At 39.5% G+C, this 23,716-nt stretch overlaps 1 protein-coding gene across 12 annotated transcripts in view; it reads right to left on the bottom strand.

Moving 5' to 3' along the window:
• Window positions 1-238: 238 nt before the first annotated feature.
• LOC131425588 (PH and SEC7 domain-containing protein) overlaps window positions 239-23,716 on the bottom strand; it is a 196,275-nt gene continuing 172,797 nt past the window's right edge. For 11 of the 12 annotated variants that reach the window (XM_058587593.1, XM_058587591.1, XM_058587590.1 and 8 more), the window contains 3 exons: window positions 22,402-22,539; window positions 21,978-22,336; window positions 239-5,707 (listed from right to left, as the gene is read on the bottom strand). In XM_058587593.1, the coding sequence (XP_058443576.1) occupies window positions 5,656-5,707; window positions 21,978-22,336; window positions 22,402-22,539 (549 nt within the window). In that variant the 3' untranslated portion in view covers window positions 239-5,655. Of the gene's footprint in view, window positions 6,623-21,977; window positions 22,337-22,401; window positions 22,540-23,716 lie in introns of all 12 variants that reach the window. The other variant, XM_058587596.1, reaches the window with a different exon arrangement.

The raw sequence follows: 23,716 nt of genomic DNA on the forward strand, positions 1-23,716 counted from the left end.
CTAGTGACCTCAAAACACCGTTGTTGGGGGCTTGACACTGTTTGGTAAAAAATAATTGTATCAGCGATAAGCTACTATAAAGTTACTGTTACAAATAACCCCTCCAGACTGGTACATGAAATTTCCGAAATTGTTGTCGGGTCAGGTGTTGTCTCGGAAAAAAATATTTTTTTCAAAAGTGGGTAAGTAATGTCAGAGACATAATCGAATTCACGTGAACACGAGCTAAACTGATTGGATTTGGCCTTTGTTGGTCATCGAAACGACCGACGATTGTTGAAATTCGTTGATGTTAAGTGCATTTTCCTTGAATGCAAAGAATCAGTGGAATGCGATGCAAAACGGGGCTTAGGTTGAAATCCTCAACAAGATAATAAAATTGGTCCTTCAGAAAATCACAAACAGAGCAAATTAATTCTATATTGACACTAGTGGCGTGAAAGGATTCTCTTTAAATAATTTCATTGTGGAGTTATGGGCAGAAGAAAACACCGTAGTTATTTAGGATCGAATTATTGGTCCTAAAAAGAACCGAATCGACAATTTCTTCGATGTTAAACAAGATTCTATAACATTTCCCCGAAAACCATTCTAAGCTTTTCCGCAAAAATTCATTGCTCAGAAAGTACCAATCTCCAGAAATACAAACTCTAGAAAGTAAAAAAAATCCAGAAAAAAATTCCCAGAATGTATTAATCCAGAAAACCATACATCCGAAGGCATTAGTCGCTAGAATATTATCGGTATAATATCGTTTGGCATAACAGATCAACATGCTGCTTAATAGAATTTGTTCTAATTTACTACGATTTTGAAAGGTCTAATGCGGCTACGCCTCATCGTTTTTAATGACCTGCTGTCCGACCTCGCTGCCGCTCGTTCGGACTTAACGGAGGGATGGCCCCTAGCTTTGGGTAATCCGGGCCCAACTAGACAGTACAACAACTCTTCTGAAGACAACTTTTCCGTAGAGCGTTTCACAAAAAAGTTAGAACCAAAAAAGTGAATTTTCTGGAGTTACCCTACTTTTATTCTGGAAAATTGATGTAACTCGATAAAATGAAAAGCTAGAGAAGTGTTTTTTTCAGCAAAGTTGCCCAAAATAAAATTTTCTACAACTATTGTACAACAAAATCATTTTTGATTTCAATTAAGAAAGTTAGATTTCCGATTTCAACTTTTGTGAAGACACCAACTACAAAAAACTAATATTTAATAGTGAAAATATCTTTGTCACGCTAATTTCCCGTTTCGGACGTTATCTTACGTAATTTCAATTTACGATTAGATATAACCAATGCACCATTGATTATATCTAATTGTAAATTGAAATTACGTAAGATAGCCAATGCCGTAAAGATATCAGAAAGCAACGTGTTTACAATTATACGTGAACATTTGACCATGAGACAACTCTTTTCAAAGTGGTCAAAAACAACAACGTGTTGATGATTCAGAGCAGTGTTTGGCCAAGTTTACAAGTAAAAAAATAGATTTTTTGTGTCGATATGTGACAATGGATGAAACATAGATCCATTACTTCACTCCGGAATCAAAACTATCATCATCTGAGTGGATTGTAGCCAGGGAACTATGTCCGAAGCTTCCAAAGGCACAACGAGCAGTTGGGAAGGTTATGGCTTCAGAATTTTGGAATACGCATGGTATCTTGAAAAAAGAAAAACAATCAATAGCGAATATTACCTAGCGTTGTTAGATCATTTGAATGCAAAAATCATAGGAAAACGACCTCATATGTCAAAGAATAAATCACTGTTTCACCAAGACAATGCACCGAATCACAAGACGATGGCAACGATGGTTTTTAGTTGAACGAATTACTGTTCCAAATTGCTTCCTCATCCACCGTATAGTTCAGATCTGGTTCAAGTGATTACTGGCTATTAGCAGATCAGAAAAAAATGCTTACCTGTAAGAAATTCAATTCAAATTAAGAAATAAATGCGGAAGGTGAAGCAGTCACTTAAGGGGGTCAGCTAGTGTGTCAAATAAGCTAGTGTTTTTCTCAAAACACAATTTTTTCAAACTACTACCATGATATCTCGAAAACTATTCGACTGATTGTGCTCAGATTTGTACAGTTTTTTAAGTACATGTGCAGCTTCAAACTGAACTAAAAGAATTAAGATTGCTTCGTCAGTATTTTATTTAGAACATACCTTCTGATCAGTTCGCTTTCACATCTCATCCAAGTCAGTCGATATAAGAAAACCGCTTACGTTCGGGACGGAAGAAACCAAGTACAGTATTGTGTAGTGAACAATAGAACGACCTCGAAATGAGTGAACCAAACGAACAAATGCTACCGTCGCTACGAAAGAATACAATTACTGTTGACTTCAGCCAGTGCAAAATTCGACCTTCGATACGAGAACTTGAAGGTTATATTCGCAAAACTATGTCCCAGTACGGAGAGATTCTCTTCATCGAAAAAGAAAAGTGGAAGAACTTTTTCCCTGGTATTCTAAATGGCGTACGTTTGTTACGCATGCACTTGAAGAGGGCTATATCTTCTTATGTGATTTTCGGTCAGGATACAAGAATCCCGTGCAAATCACTTGTTACCTATGACAACCAGATGGCCACATGTCAATATTGCCATAAAGCTATTCACTATGGAAAAACTGGACAAGAAGACGTCTGCACCAAAGAACAACAGAGCTTCCTTCACTCCAACCCAAAAAAAAAACCAGTACATCGGAGACATCCATCAACAGCTAACAACGCACCCAACCTCCAGACAAATATAAGCCATAACGATCGTTCCGCCAACAACAGTAGGGATGTCCGATACCGAGTCGATACTTTGAGGTATCGATACTTTCTTTCAAGAATCGGGTATTTTTGGTATCGATATCGCATCAGGGCGATACTGTTAGTATCGATACTTTCGGTCACGATACTTAAAGTATCGCAACGGATTAAAGTCAATTCCCATTACGACGGATTTTATTTTGTTTCAATTATAGAGGCTTTAACCTTAAGGTCATTCGCCTCTTCGGGCCAGAAAATGGATTGGTATAACGTGGGCTAGCCGTCGTTGATTTTCGTTCTCGACAACCTCGCATCGTCCCACAAGTGCACTGAAAGAGAGTGAAATAAGCGAAGACCATCAAGAAAACACGCACATAAAGACCGTACTCTCAGAGGATTCAATCATTTCAATTTTTCACATTCATTGAACTCTCTCTTCAGTGTGCCTGTGAGACGACGCGAGATTATCGAGTACGAATTTTAACGACGGTTAGCCCACGTCATACCAATACTTGCGCGAGCCTAGTGCTTTCGCTCCGTCCGTTTCTGATCCCGTCGTAATAACAGTAGGAATTGTTTCTATTTCTTCGCGTTTTGTCTTCGGCTCATCAGAGCTTAAAGCAACAAAACTCCTAAATGTTCTATAGGAATTGGGTAGTATCCGTGTATCGTGTATCATGGCTCCAACACAAAGTGGCTTGCGGAAATTCTTTGACGTGGTAATATTCGAATACTAGTGGCACAACAAATTTATGGAAAATCCTTTCTGTATATCAAAAAATAATGTCACAGTCGACAATTTCATTTAATTTCAAAATGAGTGCTGCGCAAGTATCAATTGATACTTACAGGTATCGATACTTCATTGCTCTTTGATACCTTGTATCGATACCCAAAATTTTGGTATCCCGATACCCTAGGTATCGATACTTTACCTTCCGAGTACCATCCCTAAACAACAGTAAAACCAAACCAATGAACGGGAGTGTGAATAGCGAACCACTGCTCCCCTCTCATTCGCTGGATAGCAATGAAAACGCCTCTCCGCCAAGAAAGTAGATGACAACGATATCCAGTAATAAAAATAAATAATTCATTTTTTTGGTAAGCCGAAATAAAAAGTTTTATGAATAAAAAAAAACCTGATCAAAATTGACCCGGACTGATCCATTTAAAAAACCACGCGCGTAAACCCAATTGGAAAATTTGCTGAATAAACTGCCATCTCGGCCGAGGCCTATGGCAGGCGCATGGAAAATTGGATTGACCGCTGGAATGCCTGTATTGGTTCAAAATGAGGCTATTTTGAAGGCGATAATAAAGAAATGTACTAAAATCGAAAAAAAATATTTTTTTTATTCAATCCGACTTAGTTTTGATCAGAAAGTAGTTTGAAAAAATTGAATGTTTTTGTTTGAAACTTTCCTTTTTTTCTATATTTTCTCATCATACCTATTCCCCAAATCACCTCCGACACGTTCGCTCAGCTAGAGCATGCTCACACCATACACTTCCACCAAAATACGATGACTTTCGGTGGCTGTTTTCTTCATATTGAAAGGGAGCGGGTCATTTCGCCGAAAGTCATTTCGCCGAAAGCCATTTCGCCTAATGCCATTTCACCGTAAGGGTAATTTCGAATACATCATATTATTATTTTTTCGTGTTATTATGCCTCTTGTATAACTGATGTGACGCAGCCCCATAACCGAAGCCAAGATGAGGCGACGCCGGCTGAGCTGGCCTCCAACTCGTCGTCGGAAGCGGCGGCCTCTTGCATACAAATCTGTAACCGACTCGTTTACCCGGTCAACTCAAAGCTAGGTTTCTTTGCTTTAGTTAGGCCCGAACGAGCGGTAGCAAGGTCGGACAGCACACGAATCAAATCGATGTGGCGAAGACGCATTAGATATTTTTTCACTTAGTAAACGGAAAATACCACATACATTTGCTTGGTAGATTCACCTATGCAATTACGTTGATGGTTAGTGTTTAATAGCCATCAAGTTTCCTTGGGAACTGTTCTTAGGTTCATGAATCAATCTTCATTCAAGAGTACAAGAATCAATCTCTATTCAATTGTACAGATTTAGGTCAACAAAACGGGCGTTAACGTATGATCATCATTTGTGTTTAATTTAAATCAATTCCAATTATAATATTAAGACAATTGCAGGATTCGGCGACATGACATTCGACGAAGTGACCCATTTGGCGAAATGACCCTTTCGGCGAAACGGCTTTCGGCGAAATGGCTTTAAGCGAAATGACCCTAATCCTATTGAAACAATGAAGAACTCCACGCAAAAACGCTTTTGGTGCTTGTTGCTTGTTCGGGAAGTTCGTAATGTGAAGGAAATGGCAAAAAATAATGTTACCACTTAAAGAATACAAATAATCATACATTTTAATAAAACGTAAACACAATTAAACCTGGAAGAAATATTTTCAGTTTTAAAAATTGATCGCATGGATCGCATCGCCCCATATATTCACGGAAATCGAAGAAGGTTTCGTTGAAAGCATGACTAAGTAAATAAACTGTAAAACCTTTCTAACTGTTGAACTCTTTCCATAGGTTTCTTTTCGTCAACGGGGGCCTGTGAGCAGTACTTTTGCAAAACAAGTTATTAGGTCCATCGAATCCATATTTGAGTTGTAGGTTGTAGGTTGGTGCCCAACCAGTTGACAGCACTTGTTATCGTTAAACTATTCTAGCTCTTCTTACCTATACATGCGGGTGTTTAACACTCTCTGGAGACATTTGATTATTAGGATTTCGCTAACTAGTCAAAAGATTTGTCTCATTCCGTTTTTTTTTTTCTTTACTTTTCGATCCACCTCCCACGGGAAAGATACTCGCTTTCTCTCTTTCTCTCTCTAGCAGCCATCAGTACTCTTTCGTAATGGTTGCGTCACGGTCGCATGGATTCTGGATGTATAAAATGCCATTGTTTAACTATGGGTTCATTCATGTTTTAATTGTAAAATATACAACATTCATGAAAAATCTATTTCTCTCATATCATAAATCTGCGTGTTTTTTTTTCGTAGGATAATGAAAATATTCTTTGCTTCAAACACTCGCCAATGTTTACACATTCAGTTCAGTCATTCTAATGTTCGTACATTCAGAAGGTGTTTGTGTGTGTGATCGTTCGAATAGCCTAATCGATAATATGAACAATGTTATATTAAGATAAGGACATAAAGCGCCGTCAATGAAATCTCTCCTTAGAACCGTTCAAATAAATTGTCAAGCGAATACTACTTTCGATCGTCCGAGCGAGGAAGTCCGTCGTCGAAGGACATACTTAGGATGATAAATGGGAAGCCTTCCGATTCGGATGGAAACAACAAACTAATCATATATGTAACAATTCGAACATGTACAATTTTGGACAACGCTGCCAGGAAGGGAACGTTTTTTGGCTGACATTCGCAGAGCACGCACGGAGGGTGGAACGTGGAGGGGTCATGCTGCTTCTATACTCACACATTGTTACCGTAGGGGGGCGGCGTCGTAGCCACTGGCGAGTGACCATCGCCACCATTTGTGACTGCGTGATTTCGCGGGAGCAGGAGGTAGGACAGGGATCGTAAGGTGGCGATCATAGCGGCTAGTACGGTCGGACAACAGGAGACGGCACCACCATCGCCGGCGGTTTCGGTGAACTGGAGCGTGCCCGGGTCCACGCGGGAACCACCGGAGCCGAGGGATTCTAGGTGATGGTGATGGTGATCGTGATGATAGTCGGTTCGATTATGAGCATGGTTCTGGTAGTGATCAAAGGCAGTTGTGATGTACAGAACGTCGTCTCAGGTTTTATACATTCTACTATCGTTCCTACAATGAAAAAGAAAATATCGAGAATATGGTATAGGAACAGTAAAACGGTTTCTAGGTAATGACCCCCAAGTGGGCAACGTGAGAGATCCAAATTATATACACCAACACCAACAGTGCAGCAAATGATAGAAATCGGAAAGCGGAAGCAAAGTAGATACACAGCTACAGACATGCAGAGTGCAGTGGAAGCAGCATCGCTCAGAAGACCCACACAGCAGGTCTCCGAATGTACCTATAATCTAATCTAGTTCTAATTTTAAACGCTATTATTACAGCACCATCATATGCGATAGGTTTCATCTAATCAACGCTAATCAAGGCTATGATATCATTGTAGTAATTAAACATAATTAGGTTTAGCCCCTTTCTAAATCGCTCGTGGCATCGACGTTTCTAAATTTGAACAAAAACAAATCTAAATTTAAATGTTTCAGTCGGTAATCAAAATTACGACAAAAATTTTCCGAGTTCCGAGAATAATTTTTACACTCATCTGTTTGCAGATTTTAAAGCAGCGTACGATTCAGTGAAACGCAACGAAATGTGATAGATCGTACTGGAACATGGCTTTTGGACTGATTCATGTGATCAATTGTTTCAAATCAACATATCACATTTTCATTGGCTTAGCCATCGATATTGGCATTACTTGTGTCGATCAGCTGTAAAGAAGCTTTTACACAGTGCATCAATTATGTTTCGAGATTGATTCCATAAAGCGCAAAATAAATAAGATTTTCTGAGTTTTTCAAATTTATTATTCGAAGAATTCTCCCTTCGATTGAATACATACACAGTCCTTTGTTTTGCCCGGGAGCGGGTCATATCGCCGAAAGTCGTTTCGCCGAATGCCATTTCGCCGAAAGTCGTTTCGTCGAATAGGTCATTACGCCGAAAGTCGTTTCGCTGAAAGGGTAATTTCGCCGAAAGGGTTATTTCGCCGAAAGGGTCATATCTCATGCATGTTATGTCTTCTGTATAACTGATGTGGCGCAGCCACATAACCGAAGCCAAGATGGTTCGGCGGCACAAAGCCGCTGAGCCGACGCCAGCTGAGTCGGCCGCCGACCCGCCGTCGGAAGCGGCGGCCTCTTGCATACAAACCTGTAATCGCCTGGTTTGCCCGGTCTACTCAAAGCTAGGTTTCTTTGCTTTAGTTAGGAACCATAACGATGTGGCGTAGCCGCATTAGATATTTATTCATTTTCACTTAACAAACGGAAAATACCACCTACATTTGCCTTGTAGATACACCTATGCAATTGTTTTGATACTTAGTAGCTAATAGTCAACAAGTTTTCTTGGGAACTACAATGGCGAAATAACCCTTTCGGCGAAATGGCTTTCGGCGAAACGGCTTTCGGCGAAATGACCCTGATCCGTTTTGCCCAGATCCTCGTGAAGAATGAGACGAATCGTTTCCTTTCCGATATTCGAAGCCTCTTCTATCACTTTTGAAGAAGCATTACGATCATTCGCAACCTAATCACGAACTTTTTCAATCATTTTGGATAGGGAAGACGAATAAGTTTAGGAAGATTATGAGAAAAACCACAAAGAAAAAGTACTAGAGTTGCTCAAAAAGTTTTGAGATGTGGCACCCCTTTTTTTTCGATATGTCAAATCGTACATCAACATCGTGTATCTTTCCTTCAACTCACGAATACCACGTTGAAAGAACTGTTCTTTCTTTTCAAACGAACCAGTCGTCAAGTCATTTTTAGTCATCTTCATAACTAAGTGAAATGCTACTCAGCAAGAACGTAAGTCTTTGATGAAAACAAACGGTTTTGAAGTTGATGCAAAATGGTTGGCCGGGGATTCTCAGAAAAAAATCCACGATCCGGAGCAGAAAACCGAGACAGCAAAATTCCACTGATCGGTTTTCACTTTTCCTATTGTCCATCATTCCGCTCACGAGGAACCCTTTTCCCCACCTTCTAAATCTTTCCCATGATGCATAGACAATCAGACATGGTTTGGCACCGTACTGTTTAATTTTTTAAACAAACGTTCACAAGTCACCATGACTTGCTATTGACAGAATAGAAATAGTTTCGTTGAAAATTGATATCACAGCAAAAAAATGACGATTTTGTTTTAGTCTTGTTAATACAAAAACCGCTATGTCAACTATAAAATGGAAACTACAAAAATAGGTTGTTTCTTTGTGTGTGTGGAATATTCAGGGTAGTTTAATTGGCTCTTATCTATAAACCTGATACGTAGGTTGTTACTTATGTATTTAGCCTCGACAATACTGAGTGTTGCCCGGTGGATTTGACGTTTCCATCATAAAGTTTGACATTTTTAACCATTACCATCTTCAGAACATTCTGTCATTTGAGCGCTATTTTACACAGTTTACATTTTCATGTATTGATTTATTACGACTTTCGTCGTGGAGTGCTTCAATCAACTTAGTACAACTTTTAGCAGTGTAGTACCACCTATGCGACTGTAAAAAAACTGGTCCAACGACAAAACAGACTCATGAGCATATACTAAAGGGTGATTTTTTAAGAGCTTGAGAACTTTTTTAAACAATAAAACGCATAAAATTTGCAAAATCTCATCGGTTCTTTATTTTAAACGTTAGATTGGTACATGACATTTACTTTTTGAAGATAATTTCATTTAAATGTTGACCGCGGCTGCGTCTTAGGTGGTCCATTCGGAAAATCCGCTTTTTTATCGACAAATTTTGTTCAGCGATGAGGCTCATTTCTGGTTGAATGGCTACGTAAATAAGCAAAATTGCCGCATTTGGAGTGAAGAGCAACCAGAAGCCGTTCAAGAACTGCCCATGCATCCCGAAAAATGCACTGTTTGGTGTGGTTTGTACGCTGGTGGAATCATTGGACCGTATTTTTTCAAAGATGCTGTTGGACGCAACGTTACAGTGAATGGCGATCGCTATCGTTCGATGCTAACAAACTTTTTGTTGCCAAAAATGGAAGAACTGAACTTGGTTGACATGTGGTTTCAACAAGATGGCGCTACATGCCACACAGCTCGCGATTCTATGGCCATTTTGAGGGAAAACTTCGGAGAACAATTCATCTCAAGAAATGGACCGGTAAGTTGGCCACCAAGATCATGCGATTTGACGCCTTTAGACTATTTTTTGTGGGGCTACGTCAAGTCTAAAGTCTACAGAAATAAGCCAGTAACTATTCCAGCTTTGGAAGACAACATTTCCGAAGAAATTCGGGCTATTCCGGCCGAAATGCTCGAAAAAGTTGCCCAAAATTGGACTTTCCGAATGGACCACCTAAGACGCAGCCGCGGTCAACATTTAAATGAAATTATCTTCAAAAAGTAAATGTCATGTACCAATCTAACGTTTAAAATAAAGAACCGATGAGATTTTGCAAATTTTATGCGTTTTATTGTTTAAAAAAGTTCTCAAGCTCTTAAAAAATCACCCTTTATTTGTGTAGTCCACCTACTGACAAGAGACAAGACAAGAGCGGACACTGTGTGCTTGAAAATTATATTATATTATTGAATAAAAAAAGAGCGGACACTCAAGTTAGCACATGAGCCAGCACATGAGTCAGCTCACGAGCCAGCCCCCCATTCCAGCTCATGATCCAGCACACCAGTTGAATCGCGGTCTGGTTCTACGAAGCACACGACACTCGATCTAGTAGCAACACGGAACACGCGTGTGCTTCAGACTTCGTGTGCGTGTTTTTCAAAAAGCACAGCACACGGGCTGTGGGAGAACTCGTGTGCTGGGCCATCAAAGAATATGGTGGCTTGTATTTTCGGTATAAGCGGACATATCGCTACTGCTGTTTTAGAGAAACGCAAGACCGTCAATTCTGATTAGAATACCGCCATTTTTTTGCCAGAAGCTTTTCGTGAATTAAGAAAAACAAACGCAAAATCATTCTTCATCATGGTAATGCAATCGGTTCAAACAACCGAATATTTGAGCACCCATAACGTCAAATTGATAGTCCACCCGCCGTATAGTCCTGACTTGGCACCTAACGACTACTATTTGTACCCTTCCATGAAGAATAAACTTCGTGGAGAACGATTCAATACTCCTGAAGAAGCTGTTGAAGCGATCAAAAACCGTGTTTTGGAATTACCTCAAGAAGAGTGGAAAAAAGTTATAAAAATTGTTTCAGGCAAAAGAGTATTGATCATCTAGGGGAATGTTTTGAAAAAAAAAACAATCACCCTCATTCTTGTTTACGTCCGTATCGACCATACGACGAACGGATACTTTCGAACGAATACGAATAAGCCATTCTCGTTTTCACTCGAATGAATTCGAACGAGACTCGTTTGCCACAAAATATTCAAATATCAGTAAACTTCTTCCAATAAATGCTAAGCATTGATGAAATCAGTTCAATTCTTGTGAAACACTATAATGTATGCCAGTTTAGCTTCAAATGATACGTGTATTCGTATATCATTCGTACGAACGAAAAGTCCCATTCTCGTTTACGGACGAATAGACGAAATGCCGTGGTTTCGATTCGTCAGTTTAATGTTGCGAATCAACCGTTCGAACACATTGAAAAAAGTTTAACCGATTTCCAACAAATTTATGTAATCAAATCATACATTTGTGTTTTGCATAGAACATTTAGAAAGCATAGCAGTATAGTAAAATGCTCTTTTTCTCTGGCGAGCCTTCGAATATATGCTCGGTTCCAAGTTTTAACGCATCAAATTTTACATCTATTAGGTACTTTATGGAAAATACGCCATGGGTAAACATGCTTTATTTTATATTAAATGCATGATTTTACCAATGTAATAAATATGGAGACTATCGAAAACATGACAAAATTGCAAGAAAAATGCAACATATTTTTCGCCGATACTACTGATCGGACTGCTATTTTAAAAGCTTTTTTACTTTGCATGAAGTTTAATTCGAAAATTTCATTTACCGACATGAATGAAATTGGTCCTGAGTACGATATTTATTTCTTATGTAGCATTCGTCACTTTCTTGATGCTTGGAATCTTCCTAAAAAAGCTACCTGCGCTGCCGGTCCTTCTTTTGCACAGGAGTCGCGTATGTACACGTTCGAGTGAAAACAAGAATGGCTTGTTCGCATTTGTTCGAAAGCATGTGTTCGTCGTATGGTCGATACGGACGTAAGCAAGCATGATGATACAAAATCAGTGAAAAAAAAAACAAGTCAAATAACAAATGATATCAAAGATTTTCAATTACAACTCAAATCTGTTACAGAACTGATAGTTTCAAGTTGGATGGGCGTTGTTTTTATGCATGTACGATGTTTGAAAAAGTGATTGATTCGAACGTAAACGGGAATACGAATTTGATATATTTTCGAACGTATCGCATACGGCCGTAAACAAGAATGAGGGTGAATAAAACCATTTCCCATCAAATATAACACTGTTTTCATTTATGAGCTTAATACATAAATAACTACCCTCGTATCTCGATTCGACTCAGAAAATAATCAGCAATTCTAAACAAAATTGCGTTTAGCATTAAATAACAATAGCAGCGGTACTTATTCTGAAGCATAAAAGCCAGCAGTTCGCATTTGAAAAATTGGAAGCCAAATCCAATCCATTTTGAAGGAAAATTATATCACTCCCCTATAACTAAGAAAGGTTTGCAATGCAAGAAAAAACACTGTATTCCCGTTGTTCCAGATTCCGACTATATGGTGGATACAACAAAACATCTCAACCAAGCTCCCGAAGTTTCTGACAAGTAACTACTGATCTGTGTGGCTTGCCGTGGCCATAATGGAATATGACACCATTTTTGTTGACTATTTTCAGACGTTTCTGGTTAATCGCTGGCATTAAACGGCCCAATTGTAGACAGCAGAGATCCTAATCCGTAATGATTGACCGTATGTAAGCGACACATAATGAACGATCCGATTCATTATGAGTTCCAAGAAATAATATCAATTTTTGGTAATACTACAAGCTTTTAGATCGAAGATGGCGTTCAATGTAAAAACTGCTCCGAAGCGTAATGATAAATAGTATATTTGACGAAGTTTTCCAGCGTGACTTTGAAACTTATATGCTGGAAAACTTTAGACAGGACGGAACGGTGCAGAGGAGCATTTCGAAGCATTTTGACGAAGAAAAATGCCAAGTTTCCCAAAAAAAACCTGTTTTAATCCTCCACCTAGTGATGTAATGCTGCCTTTTTCATATTATTCGTTTTCTCCTGAAGTGAGCTCCATTTTATCACATTTGATTACTATTGTCGGTAATTTCGGAACCGAACGCTGGATATCGGCATAGTGACATTCGGTTCTCTATGACAAATTAAATTTTGGAAAAGCTGTACCGGTAGTCGAATTTAGATAAAATTCAGCAAATAATTTATGGTTTGTTTGGTTACAGACTCTCATGGTATACAAACTAGAGAAAATCACTAGCCAACATAACCGGAAAGGAACCGGAAGTTGGATCCAAATGAAATTCAAGTACTTTGTATGGAGCCATAAGACCTTTCATTTGAATCTAAGTTTGTGAAAATCGGTTCAGCCATCTCTGAGAAAAGTGAGTGATAATATTTGTCACACTCACAAAAGCACACACACACAGACATTTGCTCATTTGGTCGAGCTGAGTCGAATGGTATTGACACTCGGCCCTCCGGGTCTCAGTTCAAAAGTCTGGTTTAACAGTGATTGTATAGCCTTTCTATATGAGAAAGGCAAAAATATTTGATTTGGCTGGCAATATGCAGCTGTGGTCGTGCAAGCCAAAGCTTCATCACTACCGGAACGGTAAACAAGTGAATATATAAGAATGCCTAAAGAAGCGATTGATACCATTTCTACGCCGCCGAAGACGCTTCCTCACTATTCTGGCCTGATTTGGCATCTTGTCACTATGCCAAAGACGTTTTGGAATGATACAAAGCAAATAGAGTCCAGGTGAGTAGCGATTTATTTGAGCGTATTGGGCTCTCGTGAAGAGAGAACTCTTTCAATATAAACATCAAATTACAATTATAGAAAAATTTCGAAAATCTTGGACAGCAGCAGCTAAATCGTTTACACAGAAGTCTGCACAGACCCTAATGGCTGGAGTAAGCTCAAAAGTTTGTAGATTTCAAGTGCAGCCTAATTAAATGGCTGTAATTAGTTTCAAGATGACTAATAATGAACAATTAAATGAATAAAAACTTGATATAGCAGCAAAATTGTTTTATTCTGTCCAGCTTCTGTGGCAAACAAGCTTTATCCACCGTTAGAATGACTTCATCGCGATTTTGTTCCAGCCATTTTCGCACATGCCAATCCAGATTTATGCAAATGGTTTAATAAGGTCAATCAATCAATTAATCTTCAGCTACAACGGCTACCAACATGCGGGTGAGCATGTTGAAAATCTCTGTGATTTTATCTACATTTTCTGCTAACGCGACATCAAAATTCCTAAACGGAATTGACGAGATCTAAATTGCTCGTGGTTGGTTGCTACAAAGGGTGATTATTTTGCTGGTATTTTTTTGGCAACACTGCTTTTAACAAGTCACGCATAAATCGTGTCTTGTGTCATTGTCAAACTTGTTCAGTTTGGTCTATAATTTAATCATGAATCGTCATTTGGTCTATAATTTAATCATGAATGGACGCTGGCAAAGTTGGAGGACGATCCACTTTTTTTATCGAAAAACTGTGTTCAGCGACGAAGCTCATTTCTGGTTGAATGGATACGGTGGCATTATTCGATTGGACCTTGCGCATGGGCCATCTAAAGCAAATCTTATACCTCTTAAAAAAGAGTATTTGGGAACACTGTTCAATTTGAGTTTGTTGTGATTTTCGGTCCGTATTTTATGCGTTTTTAAGTTGTTTCTACGTAATCGTTTCGCTTAAGTTTTTGATGAGTGATTGACCGTTTGCTGTCTGAACCGGTTTAAAGTGTTGTTTTTGGCCGTCAGCTGTAAATCGGATAGTGATTTGCATTCTTTCGTTCTGTGCCTAGTGCTATACGCTGTGCTGCGATTTGAACAATAAGCAACCGACTCGATCAAGCTCCCCGCATACCCCTGTTCTGTGTGAAGCCTAGTTAAAGGCGCTTTCCTGCCGTTGAGATAAGCATGGAGAAGAATTGTGCCAAGTGCTGCCAGGTTATCACCGGCATCGACTCAGTTGTCTGTCGTGGATACTGCGGTCGTATGTTTCATATGGCATGTTCTGGTGTCTCCCGTGCTCTTTTGGGCTATTTCACTACGCATCGTAAAAATCTCTTTTGGATGTGTGATGACTGTGCGAATTTATTCGAGAATTCACATCTTCGATCTATTACAAAAGCGGCAGATGAAAAGTCTCCATCGATGTCACTCACGGAAGCAATAAACGGCCTACAAAGCGAGATCAAATCGTTGTCCAAGCCAATACCACAAGCACCTAAACCGTTCAATCGGCCCTGGCCATCCTCTGAATATCGTCGTCCAGCCAAGAGGCCTCGCGGACCTGATCTCGAAGGTTTTGCGTGTCAAACCGGGTCGAAACAAATAGGGGAAAGTGTCGTTTGTGTTCCAGTGTGTGAACAACCAATTGATAAATTTTGGTTGTATTTGTCACGCATTCGCCCGGATGTCACCAACAATGACATTTCCGCTATGGTACGTGCCAATTTGGGAATGACTCAGGATCCAGTGGTAGTCAAGTTGGTTGCCAAAGGTTCTGACATTAGCAACATGACGTTTGTCTCGTTCAAAGTTGGCCTCGATCCTGCTTTGGAATCCGTTGCTTTGGATCCAGCAACTTGGCCACAAGGTATATATTTTCGAGAATTCGAGGAAAAGTCTACTCAAAAATTTCGGAACCTTACTCCTGCGAATTCGTCTCCAACGCCTACATTAACGGAAGTAACGGACGTAGCTGTCCAACAATAACTGAATGCAGAACACTGGGACGCACTGTTGATGGCAATGTGGAAGCCTCCGACCCCTCCGACCCAGTCCTGCCGCCGCAGCCAGCGTTCTTCAGTCGTCCCGGTCCTGCGGGCGGATGTGGTGAAGGGGGCTTCCAAACTTTCCACCTTGGCAAGTATTCGTCAATTTCTAGTTTTGCTTGTGCTGATTCGTTTTCCGGTTCCAGTTCGATTTTTTCAATCCAGACACCGGGACGCACCGCAGTTGGTTTTATGGAAGCCTCTGACCCGCTCGCTACAGTCGAGCCATTGCAGCCAGCGCTCATCAGACGTCCCGGTCCTGTGTGCGAGATCGGTGATGAGGTCTTCCAACCCGCCACCGCCGGCAAGTATACAAAACGTTTGGACAATACCGGCATTGACTTCTTTCCTGCTTCCAGCCCGCAATCGGTTCTATTGTATTACCAAAACGTCGGCGGTATGAATACATGCCTGACCGATTACTTACTGGCTTGTTCGGATGAATGTTTTGATATTATCGCGTTAACGGAAACTTGGCTGAGTGATAGTACCCTCTCTACGCAAGCATTTGGCACCAATTATGAAGTTTTCCGTGGCGATCGTAACCCATGCAACAGTTCGAAGAGTTTCGGTGGTGGCGTGCTCGTTGCTATTCACCGCCGCTTGAAAGGACGGCTAATTATTAGCGCATCTGGGAGTTGTGTCGAGCAGGTATGGGTGCAAATTAAACTGAGCGACTGTTCGTTGTTTCTCTGTGTGGTTTATATTCCACCGAATCGGACTCGCGATTTATCATTGATTGACTCGCATATTCAGTCATTAGAAGATGTCATTGCTGCCCATATGCATCCGGCAGATGAAATACTTATCGTCGGTGATTTCAACTTTCCAAGCCTGAAATGGCTCACAGCTTCCGATGGTTTTCTGTTTGCAGATCCAATGCATTCCTCGTTTCACGCTGGTATTATCAACTTGCTTGACCGGTACAGTTTTAATTTACTGCGTCAAGTAAATCACGTTAAAAATGAGCACAATAGAATCCTCGATCTATGTTTTTCAAGCAACTCGGACTGTGCACCTAAAATCAGCGCAGCACCCTCTCCTCTGGTGAAGTCCGTTAGGCATCATCCTCCTCTGCACATTGGGCTTGAATGGAATCGATCGTTGAACAATTGCAAGATATCTCACATCGTCAGATATAATTTTAAAAGAGCTGACCACAATAGTATTATTGCATTTCTTACAAGCATTGACTGGAGTGAAATTCTTGACAATGGCGATGTTAATCTTGCAGCTCAAACATTTTCCAACGTTCTGATGTATGCTATTGACCAATATGTCCCTAAACAAATTAGTAAGCCACCCGAACAAGTACCGTGGCAAACCGTAGAACTACGACGACTGAAAAGTTTAAAAAGGACAGCACTAAAGAAATATTCTAAGAACGGAGGTTTGTTGCTCCGGCGAAACTACGTAGAAATCAACAAAGTTTACAAAAAGACAGCTGAACGTTGCTATGCCAACTATTTACGCTGTGTACAGAGGAGATTAAAGTCTAATCCAAAATCATTCTGGAAGCACGTTAACGAGCAAAGGAAGGAGTCAGATCTTCCTTCATCTATGTTTTACAATGAACAGACAAGTTCTAGCATGCAGGAAATTTGCGAAATGTTCATGAGAAAATTCTCTGAGATATTTTCTAGAGAAATCTTAGCACCTTCCCAAATCACCCAGGCGGCACTTAACGTTCCCGTTTTGGGACAGTCAATGAATTCAGTGAACATAAGCGCAAGTTCCGTAAAAACAGCAATCGCAAAAATGAAGTCTTCATACTCTGCTGGACCCGACGGTATCCCGGCAGTTATTTTGAAGCGATGCTCTAGTGGTATTATAGTACCTCTATGTCTTCTGTTCCGACTGTCACTCATGACTGGAGTATTTCCTGATATCTGGAAATCTGCTTATATGTTTCCTGTGCACAAAAAAGGAGACAAGAAGAACGTCGACAATTACCGTGGTATCACCGCTCTTAGCGCCATTCCTAAATTGTTTGAGCTTATCGTTTTGGAACCTATTTTTAATCACTGCAAGCAGTACATCGTTGAAACTCAACACGGGTTCATGCCGAAACGCTCAACGGCCACTAACTTACTAACTTTCACGACGTTTATAACGGATGCTATGTCTAAAGGTCATCAAACGGACGTTGTCTACACGGATCTCTCTGCTGCTTTTGATAAAATTAATCACGCTATCACTATTGCCAAATTGGACAGACTGGGCTTCGGTTCCAACATTCTTCGGTGGATTCAATCGTATCTTTGCAATCGACGGCTGGCGGTTAAGATCAATGAAAATGTTTCCAAGGAGTTTTTTGCTTTTTCTGGTATTCCACAAGGCAGTCATCTCGGACCACTGATATTTCTACTGTATTCCAACGACGTGAACTTTTCATTGAAAGGTGCACGATTATCTTTCGCGGACGACCTAAAGTTATTCCAAATTATCAAGACTCTTGAAGATGCCTGTCTCCTTCAAAGTGAGCTTGAAATTTTCTCCGAGTGGTGTGAAATTAATAAAATGTCGCTAAATATCAGCAAATGCTCGATTATCACCTTCACACGAAAAAAAACACCAATTCGTTTCAATTATTGTCTTCGAGGATCAGTGATTGATAGAGTCAATTGTGTCAAAGATCTTGGCGTTCTTCTCGACGAACAATTGAATTACAAGCAGCATATTTCGTACATCGTGGCAAAAGCTTCTCGTTGTCTAGGATTTGTCATGAGAACCGCCAAGCAATTCACAGATATATATTGTTTGAAATCTCTCTACTGCTCGCTTGTACGGTCAACACTCGAATATTGTTCGTCAGTATGGAACCCTCACTTTCATAATGGAGCTTTAAGACTTGAATCAATACAGCGCAGATTCGTTCGTTTCGCTCTTCGTCGTTTGCCCTGGAATAACCCTCACCAGCTGCCTAGTTATGAAAGCCGTGCGATGCTCATCGGACTCGATACTCTACAAGTACGCCGAGATCTGTTCCGTGCAATGCTGATTGCCGATATTTTGACGAACAATATTGATTGCCCTGCACTACTTAGTGAAATCAACATCAACGTTCGTTCTAGAGCTCTTCGCAACAACAACCTCCTCAGAATGCCTCTACGTCGTACTAACTACGGAATCAACGGTGCCGTTATTGGATTGCAGCGAACCTTCAATGGCGTATCGATGGGATTCGATTTCCATTTTCCTCGTAGCAGAATAAAAGCGAATTTTTTGAATATTCTTAGAAATAATCATTAGGACTTTAGTTTGTCTGTTGATTAAAATATATAAATAAATAAAAATAAAAAAATAAATAAAAAATCACCCGTTAGTATCGGGACCATGAACACCATTTCTACGAACGACCATTTGGCTTGCATATTCAGCTCTATAAAAAAATCTATTTTTAACACCCTGTAACTCACAACCAAATTCCCCAAACAAAGAACAGTACAGGTAATGGTTTAGTGCGAAATGTCAACTTGACAAGAAGCACAAACCTGAATATTCCTGGCGGATTCTTCACGATGTATCGATCACTGCTATTGGCTACTGAAAGATTCCTAGTTTGTAAGCTAATGTAATGATTCAAATTATCTATTGCTGTGTCGCTGTCCGTAGAATTTTCTAAAGTAATTTCATGATCCACGTGATATTCAACGTGAGATCTGTATTCAAACCAATTAGCTTTATGATAGTAATTAATATAGAACTACTTATTAATTATAGCTTCGTTGGAAAATCTGAATGTTACAGGAAGATGATCTGAGTCAAAGTCAGCATGTGTAATCGGTTGACTACAAATGTGACTTTGATATGTTAGAACCAGTTCAATTGTAGACGGGTTTTTCACGGAAGAGAAACAAGTCAGGTTACTGAAATAAAGAACTGTTAAGTAACCAGCAGTTGGTTGGTTTATTAAGTATTTTTCCATTACGGTAATTTTGCCTACAATTCTACTGGACATGTTTCGCATCTAAGTCCCCTATTATGAAAAAATTAGCTCGAAGTATTGTGAGTTTTTGCAAATCGCCTTTAGAGAAATTTAATTGTTGAAATGGCAAATATGCAGCTGAAAAAAATACTGTAAAACTATTAAATTTTTTTCTCCCCAATCTGATATTTTTATCATCATTTTCGATTTCGAGTTAATTGATATTTCGACGTGAACATTTCAAAAGGGTCTACGTTACATATCTGATCCGCTTAGAAAAATGGAAATATTATCTTTCATCCTACACCAGGGGTTCCCAAACTTTTTTTGATCATGGACCCCTTTACAAAAATTAACTTAGGCCTCAGATCCACATCAACAAATTTCTTTGAAAATTCGATTTCTTGCTTTTTTAATATTGATATAAACAACTTACCAATTTCTGCGGATGGTCAAATAAACACAACTTTTTTAGCGTAAATATTTCAAATAATAAATTATATCAAACAATAGGGGGTCGATTTCTACACCTCGTCGACCCCCATAGTCAGTTTTCGTTTACGTAGACCCCCGCAAAAAGGATATCGACCCCAAGGGGTCTATGTTATACCGACCACTTTGGAAACCCCTGTCTTACACGAATATTTAGCAAGGTAACGTTAAATTTAAGTAGTTATTTTTAAAAGTGAAAATAAACAAAGAAAAACTCTCACTGGTTTATGCGACTTTATGAAATGTTCACATGGAATTTTATTTGCTAGATCATAATTTTTGAAACATGTTCATAAACCGATCTGGGCTACATTTAAGCATCTATTCAACACATTCAAAAATGATTCTTGAATACTAGACAAAACATGAATTCACTGGTACACATCAGAAGTCAAAGAACAGTCAACGTGCTCCGAAGAGGACGAAGACTGTTTTTTATCGGCCAATCGATTGCTATAATAAGACTAAAAAAATTATAATGCATAACTACGATAAGCTATCCAATAACTTATTGAGTCGATTCAATCCAAATCAAGATTAAAAAACAGCCCCGTTTGTCGAAGAAAAAGGTTGCTGTTCCTCGTTTCTCCACGACAAGCGCTGACTAACAACGTCTGAATAAATCAAAGTACTATAAATTGTTGCCCCATTCCTCATATTCTCCAGATTTGCTCGCATGTAACTTTTTTCATTTCCGAATCTGAAAATCGCTCGACGGGAATGTTTTGGAATCGAATGAGTAGGGAGACCTGTTTTGTGGGTGTTTTATTTGCAGGTTAACTGTTTATTGAATGACCCTCATAAAACTGACTGGGTCTGTGGAAGGCAAACGAACAATCCGCTCGCCAGCACGTAATCTATTCCACTGGTTGCAGACTAAGAAACCAGTTTTATTTTATATACCCCTTCTTGTTGGGAACTGTACGACTACTCAGGTTACACAGTTGGACTGTATGTCAAATTCAAGCAATGCGAATAATTATGCTTGAAAGCTAAACTTTTGTCATTTTACCGAGTTTTATCTCAGTATTATAACCTTTCAGGTGGTTTAAATTCAAGACTCGTTGAAAATTAAATTGATTAAATGACGTTTTTCTTTATATGGAGAAAACTTGCAATGCGTGTAGGAGTAACATTCCATAGTCGATTCACAATTGAGTTTGGCCGGTACTGATCCGTGTTTTCAGCAATAACAAGGGACTGTGCATTGGCAAATGTTTGCCTTTTTTTGTTCTAAATAATCTTGTAAAGGAGTAGCAAGTAGGGATGGTAACATAAGCTCAAACTGAAACTCTGACCACGAAGGATTCTTAGTGTCAGTAGACAGACGCATACCTTCAGAACAGATTTACTTGATACGGTAGCTAATCAGTACAGTATTGGTTGAAAATCAAACAATCAAGCAATCAAACAAACCAATGATGAAGACAACATCTAAGAGAGTTCATCTTACAAAATAAACCTATGGAAAATGATACACACATACTAAGCAAACATTCAGTGAAGCAATGGAAGAAATAATTTACAAATAGAAAACTTATCAATAGAAAAAAACTGATTTCTAATTACAATAGTGAGTACAGTGTAAATAAATACGTCCAGAAAAAGTTGACTTATTGTTTTCTTATGAATAATTGTTTTTTTTTGCATAGCGATAGAAGCAGAGTACACAGTAGAGTAAAGATAGTAGGATACTAGTAGGTTCATTATTTTATAGAGCAGCTAGGTTTCGTTCGTTGTGGTCGCAAGTGGTAGCCGACAGAAAGAAAAACCATAGCAGGTGAGATGATGTTATACTACGAACAACAACGACAACAGCGGCAGTAGCAACAACTATTACAACAACGAATGTGAGAGGCACATAGTGCGAGAAGGAATGATCCTACACCATAACACGCAGCAGAAGTGAGAACGCCCTACACCCGTCCGGCGAGATCGTGCTGCACCTCGTTCCGGTAAATTGCCGCCCGATAACTGTACCTGTTGGATGTGGTGCTGCTACTGATAGGACCCAGCCCAGTCAAGTTGTTATCGCCAACGATGCCGCCGCCACCGCCACCACCAGTCTGCAGCTGAAATTGTTGCTGACTTTGCTGACTGAGCGGTTGCTGCTGGATGATGGCCTGGTTTGCGCCTGCGCTCCCAAAGCTACCAACCATCAGTTCACCGCCACTGCCACCACCACCACCGGCACTATTTTGCCGATTCCGCTGTAGAATTTCGTCCGTTTCCATCAGAACCCCACTTTCTCCGAGCGTCAGCAGATTCTCGAAATCCAGAGCCTGATCCGAGTTCATGCGTGAGCTCAGCAGGTAGTAGTACGTTTTGTAGCGTTTCAGCTGGAATAAGAAAACAAGATTAGAGCTACTTCCAAGCAATGATAATAAGCCAAATTTAAACGCACCTCGTAAAGCAGATAAGCCTCTTTCTCTTTGTAGTTCTGCAGAGCCAAGCCCTTGGTAGGAATCGTTGATCGCTTGTGTTCCGCCAGCAGATTTTCTAGTTTGTTGACTTGATCTTCGTGGGATGCCAACTGTTCACGCTGGAATTTTGGTTCGGGTTAGATAACACTAAGAAATCGCATCCATCGGTAGTATTAACTATTTATTTTGCGCTAAGTGCAAATATTTGCTTTATTTTTTGTCTTCAACTCATCACTGGATAAACAGTTTATGTTTAATTGCTAACGCCACCTAACGGTTCAACATAAATCGCTAAGCAGACGTAAAGTTAATACTATTTGTAAAACCAAAGTACCGAAAAGGTCAAAAATAAACTGTTAATGCACTGACGAATCGACATAAAACATTAAAATCCTGTTTTAATCAACCAAGGTTTTAAGTAATGATGCCATTCTCATAATCATGAAATTTTTTTTCAGATTTTTTGACTCTATTTTCAGAATCGGAATGGCTTCGAGCTAACAAGACCAATATGTTGGATCAGTTTGCATCATCATTTTCAATTGAGGGGGTTAGTTTATGTGTCAGATGAAATAATCAATTTTTTTTAGACCCAAAACATGAAATCATCATCAAGATAAAGATAGTTCACACTATCAAAGATAAATAAAGAGAAAATATTTTTTTAATCACATTTAATGCGAAATAAGTATCTATGATTATCTTCATATTACAGCTTTGAACTGAATCCATTGGAAAGTCACCGTTTCGCTCATAAATTGAGATTCCAGTGTGGACACGACCACGTCGACAAATCAATCCATTTTATTATTGAAGTAATGCTTTCGAATGACGATAAATGTGATAAAATCCATCAACAAATCACCGAGATCCCAGCGCATCAAATTAGGTCCGAAAAATCTCTTGCCGATAGTTTTTAATTGGCCTGCTAGTTACCGGAAATCAAAATCAGCAGCTAATCGATATTCAATATCCTCAATCGAACACGCTATGCAGCAGGCGGAAAATGGCATCCACACACCACAATTAGCACAAAAGCGACTATTCATAGAGCCAACGAATGTAACTTTGAGTTTTCGGCAAATATATTTGAAGATTCCTTTTTGTGCGATAGTTCGTTCTCTCCTGAATGGACGAGGATGATATCATTATAGCAAGCTGTGATTGGCTCGTGGAAACATAGCTCAATTCAAAGCAATGTTTCAATGGTATACTATTGAAATAGTTAAACGACGTCGCCTCATATGTTTAAGTTAAATGTTTCCGAATCGAATGGTAGTTAAACAATATAAATCA

The sequence above is a fragment of the Malaya genurostris genome, chromosome 1 (genome assembly GCF_030247185.1).
Source record: "Malaya genurostris strain Urasoe2022 chromosome 1, Malgen_1.1, whole genome shotgun sequence".
NCBI lineage: Eukaryota > Metazoa > Arthropoda > Insecta > Diptera > Culicidae > Malaya > Malaya genurostris.